A 12,512-nucleotide genomic window follows, 5' to 3' on the forward strand; every position below is an offset into this window, starting at 1 on the left:
TATCTTCGCTGCACCCACACCCGTTCACATTCTAGTCTCTCAAAAATTTCCCTAGTCCGTCATCCCTGACGATGTTTTTAACCAAGCGCGATTCAGCGGCGTTAGCAAACCTGATGCAGACCCGATACTAGCTGCATGCAAACCCGGAAGGTAAGAGGTTTCTACCACGGTGAGGATTTTTATGCGCACGGCTATCCACCGGCAGTAACAATTTAGCGATTCACACTCGGCTTGACTGTCGGCATATACGCCGCCTTTTGATATTTATGCAGAGCACGCTTCCATCATTTTTGTTTACGCCGTAACTCACTTTTTGGCACAACCAGCACTCTTCTGACACAATTGGCTTTACATATGATATTAACGGTTTTGCTGGTGACGTCATTCACTAAGAGTGTCTTTATTACATACGCTCTACAGCATATCATATGTTCTTTTGCACTATTGGCACTGCACACCTATTGTGTTTCTCTAACGGCATGTTGCGGTTTCACCTTTGATTTTCACTTTTTATTTTTACTCGTGACTTTTTTGAATTTTAAATAAAGAACAGAACAACCATCAATGGGATTTCTCAGTAGGGTTGCTGCACATTAAGGCCATTGTTTTCAATGGCTTTCGATCAACTTTATTGACACACCTTGTGATAGTTTGGTTGATCTCTTCTCTTCTTTTGTTCACCTGGCACTATTCGCACTAACCTATCAGGTACTCAAATACAATGTTTTTGTTTGCCATTGTGACATCAGTTTCATTTTACTGTTTAGATTCCCCTGATGAAGGGCCCAGTGTGCCCGAAATGCATTGGGATCTAGGTTAAAAGGAATTTAACCGCATCAGGATGATGTTTCTCTTCGTTCAATTCATGGAATACCAATAAAGTTTTGTTACCAACTTTGGAACGAGACCAGTATCAACTTTATTGATTTAACTTTATCAACATTCCAAATCCGCTAACGCGACAAACCAACGTAGCGCCCAGAGTGACGTTGTCTAATGGTAGACAACGCATGATGGATAAAAGAACATTGTATCAATATTTACAAGATATTTGCTAGGGAAATAGAGTATATGTGTTCCAAATAGAGTTGAAATAATTAGTTATTGTACAGAATTATCTGGGGTTGTTTTGCTTCTAAAATACATTGAATTCCATAAAGTGAATCTTATATTTCATTTGAAAATTAATCTGTAGCAAAGCAGAGGTGGCTGATAAATTAGTTGAGTAATACTGCTGTTACAAAAATATTTACATTCGCCAAGATAGAATCCGACATCTCTACGATTTAGTGTTCTCACAATACTAAGAAAATCATTATTTCCTTATTCTTCCCTACTCAATATAATTTTTTATGATCTTGTAAATGTGAGGTATATGTACTTCGTATTGGTGTTCAAAGGTGATTACCATGAAGCCGCTATACAATGATTCACAACAAATTCAGTCTGCTTTGTCTGTCAGTGTTTTATGAATTTTTGCATTTTTCATGTAAAATGTAATTATTTAAATATTTAGATATTATACCTGCTTATATTTGACTAAAGGTTGAGAATCACCTTTTCATATCCATATATCCATTTCTTATTATGCGTCATCTGAAAATGAACAAAGGAAAATACCAAAGATGTTAGTCTAGGGCAAATAAAGGAATGATTGAATATATGTGGCTTATAATGGGCATAATCATATGTTGTTTGCTTGTTATGAATACAGAGCTAGGGACATCATAAATCATCATCTTCATTATTAATATCAAGAAATAATAGATTATAAACAAAGCAAATTTACCTACTCAGATAGATAATATTGGAGATGATAATATTGGAGAAATATTTGTAATAAATATAGTAAAGTAGGAGGGTGTGCACTGACTGGGACAAAGCACATTGGCTGAAAATAGGTCTTTGACTGTTCAGGATACCTCAGCAGTGTGAACAGGCCAGCAGGCCTATAGGGAAACAAGGAGATACACCGACATATGTGTGTTTGAAATGCCTGACATCAGACTCGCTTTGCCAGACTCCAAACGCCCTTGCAGTGTTACTAATGTTTTGAGAAACCACCAGATTTCATGGCTCTACCGGCAAGTGCCAGCCTCTGCAGCTTCTCCTGTTTACTTCTCTAACCTTGGCTTTGTTTTCTGTGGCAGAAGAAGAAGAGGAGGCAGAAGAAGAAGGTGTGTTAGCGGCTACCATCTGACTCATTTGCATGGCATGGGATAGCATGATAGTCCCCTGGAGAAGTGACTTGTTCTAACACTACTACACATAACATGAGGATGCACATGGCTTTACAATGATTAGGAGAATGTTTTATAATGTAACAACATAGTAGTGTATGTTTGTACGTGCTGAGCATCCCTGTTTGAGTATTTAAGGCTTGATTATGAATTTGTCTGTCCCTGGACAGCAAAACCTCGCTGTGGTGCGGCGGTCAGGGTTCACAATATGCTGCCATGCATATTACGAGTTTTCTGACTACCAGCGGTCTCATGGAGATTCTTACTCCATGAAACTGCTGGCGGCCAGGAAACAAAGGAGGCCCTAAAGGGTTGTTGGTGCAAGCAGGGGGGCACATGTTAGCCCCCCTGTGTGCATGCACCCCCTGTTCCAGCATGCCATGGACTTCACAGTCCATTCCGTGCTGGAATGCTCTATGGCGGTCCCAAGGCGATGCAGCATTAAGGCCTGCATTTGAGCCTTTTTACTGCACTGCTGCGGGACCGCAATGCCGCCCGCAAGACCACGACTTGAAACGTAATCTAGTGGGCGGGTAGCGACCCTGTCTGGCAGTGTGGGGGCCGGGCAGTGGCGGCGCGCTCCCACACCACCAAACTCGTAATCGGGCCCTAAGTGGTTTCACAATCGTGCAGAATGCTTTCATGTGGGTTCTGTGGGTTCCACTGTATTCTGCACTGTGCATATTGTGTGTTCTGGTGTGTAAACCGAGCAGTTCTTGTGAGCATATGCTGAGTGTTCTTTTCTGTGTGCTCATTTTGTCTTCTTGAGTGTGGCTTTAAAGATTCTATATTCCCAGTTTCCTATTCACCATGATCAATATCAAGTAATAGCAAACATCTACATGACGGCAAAAGAATCAGGTACCTTCATTAGGTACAACAACACAGAGCAATTGTAATTTACTCAGTTTGCAATGAGCATCCAGCAAAGTAAGCAAGATGGACTCATCTTAGAATATGAAATCCTTTTGCATGGCAAAATATTTCTAAATAACAGGAAGATCTTCCTACACACTGAGAGCACCATGCATCCAGTTGCAGAGTTGGATTCCCTATAAGACATAAGTTGGAAGAGGAGATTGACTTCAAAAGGCAGACGTAATCGAAAAAGTAAGTGGACCAAATTCATGATTTTCTCAATAGCTTTTGTAAGAGAACAAAAGCAACCAGATGTTGTACGTATCTGCACTGACATGCATCTACCAAATAAGGCATCAAGAGAGCATGCTATAACACACCAATAGTTGATGATGTAGTAGATGAAGTCAATGGCCTGAAACAGTTCTCCAAAATAATATATCTGAATTCAGGATACCACCAATTGCTGCAAGCTCCGTAATCACAATGTAACATCACACTCTCAAGACATGAGGCATTAAGAAGATCCAAAAAGCATAGCAGCTCTTTATATACGAACTGTCTTCATGAAATACGTTCAAGACTAAAGGTATTATAACTGGCTGTGACGGTGCCACATTATCAATGAACACTGTTAATTTCAGAGCTGTGTTGCGGAGGCTCAAAAAGTGAGCCCTGATGCTACACAACTAAAAATGTGAATCCGTAAGATAAGATATAAAACATTTTGGCTATCATTTCCCAGTCGCAGGAGTCGCTTGAAATCCATTAACATTGGGAGACGTCAAAATACACCCTCCTCTCCCCCACACAAACGGAATCAGAGTTCCTTCAGAATCTTCCTATGCATGTCCAGTATTGTGGTCATTTCATTAAAGATTTAGAAGTTCATTTAGAGTTTGACTGGAAGGGGGACCGTTGGAAATTAATGGCTCTTTCACTCACCCTGCCATGCTCACTGCTCCCTCGTCTCATTTAGAGGTTGGGTGAACAATATTTCAGTGAAACTATTGACCTGCAGATATATTGTGACTATAATATCAACTCCAAAATATTGCCAATGTAAGTGTAGAATACTTTTGGGTCAATATGATTGCAGGCTGATATTTAGACTGCAATATTGATGTAGAACCCTATTGATTGACTGTCAGTGGAGCCATGGCCAGAAAGACAACAGCCTGCCCACCACAGGGCCACCACCTTTCATACATTGGGAGGTCAACCCTATTACGGGCAGTGCTCAACAGACATTTTCCCTGCCCAAGCCCACCATGAGAGGCATGGAAAAACAACCAAAAGTCCCGACATGCAGTGAGAAAGCTGGCTGCACATCAGGGCCATTGCCATTTTGTTTTTCGGAAACAGTGTCTAGAAAACAAACTTGAACGCTGAGTGGGCTACAGCAACACGGCTGTCCCCGTGGCATTCTATTTTGTAGAAAATGCTTCTGTCGTTTGAGCAGATGCAGTTTCTGCAATAAGATCCCAGCCAACCTTTTTGGCATATGTTATGTTAATTGGTTTTATATAGCGCTCAACTCACCCTGGGGCATCTCGGCGCTGACTAGTAGGCTTGAAATCCTGGACGGAAAAGATAATGGAGTAGACTAAAGTAAGAGTTCAGAACAAGAAGGCTTTCAGCTGTTTTCTGAAGAGTTCATACTTAGGGATTGATTGTAAAGTCTGGGGAAGCTGATTCCAATATTTTGGAGCAAGATATGAGAAGGCTCTGCCACCCGTCCGGGTAAGACGGAAACGAGGAACCTGAAGAAGACCCCGCAGGCTAGATCTAAGTCTCCAGGATGGACAATATTTAAAGAGTTTTTTTTGTAAATAGAGGGGGCCTCTGTTGTTCAGAGCATTCTAGGTGAAACAACATATCTTGAAAAAGGATCTCTTTTTCACAGATAGCCAGTGTAGTTCTCTGAGCAACGGAAGCGAGGAGGAGCCTGCCGGTTGATTAAAGATCATTCTCGCTGGGAGGTCAACTTCTGCCGACCTGATTTGCCTGCGGCCCAGCCACTAAAAACTAATTTCACTTCCTCCCCTTAGCAACAATAACTGACCCACTGTCCGAACTACTAAACAATAACACAACCTAGAAGTGTGCACCAACCAAGAGCAAGCTTTTCATCAAATCTATTGCTACCCAGCTTCTTTCAGAAACCCACTTTCTGTACTATTTCTGCTAAGTGGCTATGGAATACATTTTTTTTGCCTTTTAGTGCTTCTTTTCTAGCAGTGGGCTTTAGTTTCTCTTTCCAATGACACTTTATTTTTCACGTTTCAGCCAGAAGATGTCTCGTTAGTTTTCTGACTCATTTTGTCCCCTTAAAAGCATAATATTTTCAATGTGTGTGCTCTCTGTAACCCCTTCATGGGGCTGGAATTTTTCACTTATGTCTTCTCTTGTAGCTTTCATACAGATTCTATTACAGAGCTGCTCCCTGCTTGGTCGATTCAACTTAAAAATGTTTCTCTCAGCTTGGTTAAGCTTGAAAATGCTACCTTGAGCCCCCATGACTGACCTGAGGCTAAAGTAACTCATTTGCTTTTGTTCTCCTTTTCGAAGTTCTCTAACTTCTGCGTATTACCCAATTTAATGGCACTTAATTTACTGACCTTCAGAAGGATGGAAGGCTAACTTTGCAGTGCCAAAACTCTCCTTCTTTTATTTTTCCCTATGCTGTTACCGTGCGGAGATCTCCAAATAGTAAAGGAAAGTGAAAAATGAAAACGACTATTTTAACCTGAAAATAAATCTTAAACATATTTTAATGTTAAATATTAATGTAAATTAATTTTATATATTTAAAAGAAACAGAGCACTATTAAATAAATTGTGAATGAAAACTTTAATCAATGGAAATATATTAAATGAAATTAAAACTATTTTTCTGAAGTTTAAAAAAAATGCCACCTAGAGGGAAAAATATTGTAATGTGAATTAAAAATTATCAAAAGGCGTGGCCGGAACGTCAAGATGGCGGTCGCACTTTAAAAGTGCTCCGGACCCCTCCGTCATCCGCTCTTTAATCCGCCACCATCGGAGAGTGCTCGGCACGTTATCCTACTGCCGAAGAACTCAGGACCTGCGCTGGGGTACGGACTTTGGGCCCCCAATCTAGCCCTGCCGCGATACTTCGAGCCGACCTGGGCCCAAGAAGGCGGCCCCCGCTGGTAAAGGCATCCGACTCCCTACAGCGGTGCTGTGATCTCATGCCACCCTGTCTGCTGCGTGGAGCGATAGGGCACTGCGGAGCTGCCTGGGTCGTCCGGTGCGCGGAGCGGAGGACTGCCTATACATCTGCGGCTGCTCTCAGCACAGAGGTGAGGGGCACCAATAGGGCCCGTGGCGGGGCCCATCGGTCACACTCGGCTGCGGGGCGGGCATGCAAGCCACGGAGGAGTCCGGCTGCCATTTCGGACGGTGGGGAGACTGGGGTCTCCCTCCCTCCCCCCCTCTCTCTGGTGGTCTGGGCCTTGACATTGCCCATGAGTACTGCACCCTCCATCCTGATTGAGGAGTGGGGCCTATGATTTGAGACTGCCCCAGTGGCCACTATGAGTCCTATCCACCTCCTTCCCGGACCTGGTGGGCGTGTGGCGGCGAGGCATCAGGGGGGTTTCGGCTGTCAGTTTGGGCAGCGGGGACCTGCTGAACTGTGCTTCTTCTCCTCCCTCCTCCCCCCCTCCACTTTGCCGTAAACCTGCCGGCCGCACTTGGCCTCAGCGGACCTGGACCTTGCTGTTGCACGCCGGTGTGGCATGCTCCAGCTTCACTGGGAACTGGGCCTTGTACTCGGGGCCCCCGCTGGTAAAGGCATCCGACTCCCTACAGCGGTGCTGTGATCTTCTGCCGCCCTGTCTGCTGCGTAGAGTGATAGGGCCCTGCGGAGCTGCCTGGGTCGTCCGGATCACTGGGAACTGGGCCTTGTACTCTGGGCCCTACGTCTGTGCCCATGGCGGAGCTCGACTTGCACATTTTGGCCTTGGTCCGGCTGAAGATGTGGTGAGGGGGTTCAGGGGGTATTGACATTCTGCCTCAGCGGGGGTTTGCTGATCCGCTTTCCTTTTTCCCCCTCTCCCTCTTGCCCTTCCACACTGCTGTGGGCACCGAGACGCTCCTAGATCTCAGGGGCCTTTCCTTCCTTCCCCTTCCTCTGCCTGGCTGATGCACGCTTAACCTGGAGCCCCGAGGCTGTGGAGTAGGAACGCAGGGGGCCGGCTGCCGCTCTGGGCAGCGGGAGGGCAGCTTTCTCTGCCATCTCTTATGCATAACTATCCAGGCACCAGACCATACTCACTCCTAAGGGGTTGCCGGTAGGCTCGCTTGGCCTCCTTGATGGGCCTCCTGCGAACACGAGGCACATACTATACCAGCGCCGAAGCAGTGTGTCTGATCTGGTGAGTGCCCTCTGAGAGGGCTTGGTCGCATCAGAGCGGATAGACTGTCTTCTCGGACAGTAGGGGATCCTCATTGGCCCCCCCTCCTCCCACCCTGCCACTTGGGACTAAGCGCCTGACGAGAGGGGCACTCCCACTGGACCTCCTGGACTGCCCACCTGGTCTCATTGTTGCCTGCTGGGGCCGGTGGCGGCCGCACCGAAAGGGTCACCTGCCCATCTGATCGACAGCGATCCTTCTCCCTCACCCGCTCCGGAGAGCTGGTGCCTGCAGAGCGCCCCCTGATACTGTGTCTGCCCTGGAAACATCCTTGATCCTTGGTCCACTCCTGGTTCAGCGGTGGTGAGTTATAGCACGAGCCTGGGTGCTGGCTGACTGGTCCCTCCAGCCCAACTCGCGCCCTCTCAAAGGGATCTGCTCCAAGCACCTGGGGGTTCGACCGCGGAACCACACGGTGACCTGGCTTGGTGGGGCCTATTGGAGGTGTCCCTGAGCTGTGGGCTGGAGCATCTAACTGTGGCTTGTGTATCCCCCCACCACCTGGAGCCACATGGGGTAGGCCTTATGGCTGCTGATCCGTTCACTCCCCGTTTCCTCCTTCTCCGCGCTGGACGTACTTGGAGTCCCAGCTCCACCTGTTGACCGGTGATCATGGGGAGAGACCGTGGACCGTAACCTCCCGCCACACAGACCAAGATGGATCAATACACAACCACAGAGTCCAGGGCAACGGGAGGTCCCGCGGAGAAAGATGCCCCCACCACTACGGACCTCACCACTACCCTCCCAGCCATTCGCACCTCCCAATCATCGGTGGAGGGCAAGATCGAGGAAGTCTGGGTCGACATGACTCTCATCCTTCAAGACCTTCGCAATGCCACGGCCCAGATCAAAGAAACAGAGTCCCGCATCTGCACGGTGGAGGACAATGTCCAACAGCTCAAAAACCAGGTCGCCCTCCTTCAGACTCAAACCCAAGAATTGCACAGGCGTGCTGAGGACACCGAGAACGGGTCGAGACGAAACAACCTCCACCTGGTGGGGTTTCCAGAGGGCTCGGAACAGGGCCAAACATCTGACTTCATTGAAAGCTGGCTGCGCTCCTGGATGCCAAAGGGCTCTCTCTCCCCATGGCTTGCAATCGAGCGGGCCGACCGATCTCTCGCCCCCAAGCTGCCACCGGGAGTGCCTCACCAGCCAATAATCGTGCGGATCCTTAACTTCCAGGACCGGGACTCCATCCTGGCAGAAGCGCGCAAGCAACAACATCTCAAACATCAAGGCCAGACGACCATGATTTTTCCCGACTATACACGGGAGGTTCAGGGCCAAAGACGCTCCTTCGGAGAAGTCAAGCAGAAACTTCGTACCTTAAACATCCAGTATAGGCTTCTCTTTCTGGCCCACCTCTGTGTGCTGTTCCAAAACAGAACCCTCTTCTTTGACTCCCATGAAGAAGCCTGGATGTGGCTAACGGAGGAACGCCCTTTAAGACTCGACACCCGGAGCCAGTCCCCCAAAGGCCGCACTGAGGGTGACCAAGGGGATCTACCTGGACCACGCCCTAAACGCACCCGCTCAGGCAGGAGACGAGGCCCGAGGTGAGCCAGATTAGAATCACCGTCGTGACCCTGTCAGCGTCCAGCTCCAGGAGAACCCCCGAGTGACCTCATAACTTTATGTCACACTAATTCCTTGAACCACTCGGATCAGGGAGGAACTCCGCCCTGTCCATCCCTACTTGATCTATTAGACACAGTTCTCTCCCGGAGTCCGGCCCTCCTCAAGGTGCTACCCTGAGTCCACAATAGACTGCTATCCACAATCAGCTCCGTGGCCCACGATACAGTAATCATGCTTGCCGCCACTTATCTCTCTCGATGGACATTGCTACAGAACATCCTGCTACAAGGAGGGGTCCCCCACAAATCCCCATTCCCAAGCATTTCAGTTTGGTTTCTGTTCCAGTTTTTACCTGTTAGGGTCGACAGATGCTTCCGTTCCGAAAGTATAGGGAAGGGGGAGGTACAGCTATGACAGGGTCTGGCACTCCGGCTTTAATCGAGGGTCGAGAGGCATGGCTTTTCTTGTGCATCGCTCTCTCCCATTTGTGCTACGTAAAGTTACTAATGATCCTCTGGGTAGCTTTGTGGCCTTGGAAGGGACCATAGGGGACCGGGCCCTTAACTTACTGTCCATTTACTCCCTGCTATCGCTGATGGCCTCCACCCTTAAGTGAACTGCGGAACTGGTTGCCTCTTTACCCTCTGGGATGACCATCATTGGGAGGGACTTTAATGCAGTCATGAACCCAGCCCTTGACACCGCCAGGGCCCCTTCAACTACCAGAATCGCCCACGCTAATTTTTTGATGAACTGGGCGGCCACTCTGGGGGTCTGCGATGCCTGGAGACTCTGGCATCTACTGGCCCGACAATACACGCACACCTCGGCATACCACCACATGCACGCACGACTGGACTACGTTTTTATGCCGGCCATGGACTGTCGGGTAATTAAAGACATCACCATCCTCCCTAGAGGTATATCCGACCACTCACCTATAGCGATGGAAATGGGCGACCTCTCAGAATTGTTACATCCGATTTGGAGACTGAACGCCTGGTCTGTCCAAGATCAGGACTTTAGGAAATCGGTAGGCGACAAGCTCCAACATTACCTCACCACCAATCAAGGCTCTGTCTCCTCCCCTGGTACCCTGTGGGATGCTGGTAAGGCCACCATTCGTGGCTTCGCTAAGAGCCAGCTCAAGCTCAAACGACTTGCGCAAGACTCCCGGATTACACTCCTGAAAGTTCAAGCCACCCTCATTGAAAGCCAATCGTCTGAGGAGAGATCCGAGTCCCAAGACAGAAGACTGGCATTTCTGAGGGACGGGATTAGACAGACTTCCTTGGAAGCTGCCAAACTGTTGTGGAGGTCCTCTGTAGCCAGAGTCTATGGATGGGGAGACAAAAATGGAAAGCTCCTTCATCAATTGGCCACGTACCCAACGGCCAACCACATAATTCCGGAAGTGATAGCTCTGGATTGCGCGGTCCAGCACTCTCCGGTGTCCCAATGTTTCACCACTTACTACGCTGCACTCTACTCCTTCCAGTCTTTCACTCCCGGAGCTGCTTCATCGGGAGCAGATCTCTCTTCCGCAGCTCAGTGAGTCTGAGGCAAAGGCGCTGGACCTCCCTATCACTTTAGAGGAGGTCAATGATCCTATATCTCCCATGGCCTCTGGCAAGACCCCGGGGACAGACGGATTCCCACAGGAGTTTTACGCAGCCTCCCGAGACATACTAGTGCCCCACCTTCTGGAGGTATATTCTGAGGCTGCTGACAGGGGCTCATTCCACACGGAAACTGATATTGCCACCATCATGGTGATTCCTAAGTCTCAGCCCCCCTCGAAGCACTGCTCCGACTACAGCCCCATTTCTCTAATTAACTCAGAGATCAAGGTGTTTGCCTCCATCTCAGCCAACAGCCTGTGACCGTATTTGACCAAGCTGGTCCTGACCAGTTCAGCTTCATGCCCTCCTGGGGCACCAGACTCTGCTTCAGGCGCTTCCACCTAACCCTAGCGAACCGCCACCTGTTGACCCCATACTTTTCGCTCCTTCTCGTTGACTTTGAGAAAGCTTTTGATTCTGTACACTGGCGTTACCTTGAGGAGGTGTTGGTGGAACTGGGATTTGGTAAGCACTTTTGTAAGCTGGTAAAGATTCTATACAGTAGGACATGGGCCCGAGTGCTGGTCAATGGAGCACTGTCACAACCCTTCCCCATCAGGAGAGGTATGAGACAGGCATGCCCCCTCTCGCCTCTCCTCTTCACTTTGGCAATGGATCCCTTAGCTTGCCTCATACGGTCGGACGAGCAAATTATGGGGTGGAAATGGCCTGGGCTGGGAGAGGACAAAATTGCTCTCTTCGCTGACGATGAACTGCTTTTTCTGGCCGAACCAGCGCAGTCGGGACCCTGGTGTCTTCGAGCGTTGATTCTCTTTAAGCAGGCCTCTGGCCTCCGACCTCCAACTGAACTCTGCTACGTCCGTCCTGGTCCCCCTTCATCTCTCGAGAGATTGCTTTGACTGCCAGACCACCATACCCCTCTGGAGAAAGTCCTTCAAGTGCCTTGGGATCTAGGTTGCCCTCCTCCCAGACCTTACCTGGTCGCTTAATGTAACCCCGCTAGTGAAGAGGGTCCGCGCTGACCTCCTCCAATGGCAAGCACTGCCGCTGAACCCCATGGGCAGAATAGCCTTATTTAAAATTATCACCCAGGTTCTTATATGTACTTCAGAATATACCCTTACTCTTCTCGCAGATGTGGTTCAGGGATATGGGTAGTCTAGCCATCAAGTTCCTTTGGGGGGGTCGGAGGCCCCGTTTGGCCCTCACCCAGCGCTGGATCCCACCCTTCGATGGAGGTTTGGGAATGACAAACTTGTACCTCTATTATTTAGCAACCCAGCTTCTCACTATACACAACTGGTTCAACGGTGGTTGGTCAGACCCAGCATACAGAGTGGAATTACATGCCCTGGGCTTGTCTAGCATCCAGGGGATGCTGTACGGGGAAGCCATTCCCAGAACCCTGCCCGCAGTCACACGAGAAGTGCTTCTGGCCTGGAGGGCCTCTCTGCACCACACCCACTGGTCGGGTAAACTGACTCAATATACCCCACTCTGACAGAACACCTCGCTCCAGGAGGTCGCCAATTTATCTGGCTTTAGAGCGTGGGATCTCATTGGTGTCTCGCAGTTGGGGGACATGTGGGGAGGTGACCGTCTACGTACCTTTCAGGACCTACAAACCCGGTATTCCCTGCACCCATCACAGTTTCACTGTTTATCTACAATTGCGTCACGCCCTCCACTCCGACATCTCAGAGGGCACGTTCTTACCTGAATACAGCTCACCCGAAGCTCAAATCATGACCGGCAACCTGGGAAAAGGGGGGATTTCCCGCATCTATCGTTCCCTCACGAAC

The 12,512-nt window shown here is 48.8% G+C and overlaps 1 protein-coding gene across 1 annotated transcript in view; it reads left to right on the forward strand.

The window, feature by feature from the left end:
* Positions 1 to 11,048: 11,048 nt before the first annotated feature.
* TNNT1 (troponin T1, slow skeletal type) overlaps positions 11,049 to 12,512 on the forward strand; it is a 49,200-nt gene continuing 47,736 nt past the window's right edge. The window contains exon 1 of the mRNA XM_085614875.1: positions 11,049 to 11,214. Within this exon, the coding sequence (XP_085471001.1) occupies positions 11,049 to 11,214 (166 nt within the window). The remainder of the gene's footprint in view (positions 11,215 to 12,512) is intronic.

This window comes from Triturus cristatus, chromosome 7 (genome assembly GCF_964204655.1).
Source record: "Triturus cristatus chromosome 7, aTriCri1.1, whole genome shotgun sequence".
NCBI lineage: Eukaryota > Metazoa > Chordata > Amphibia > Caudata > Salamandridae > Triturus > Triturus cristatus.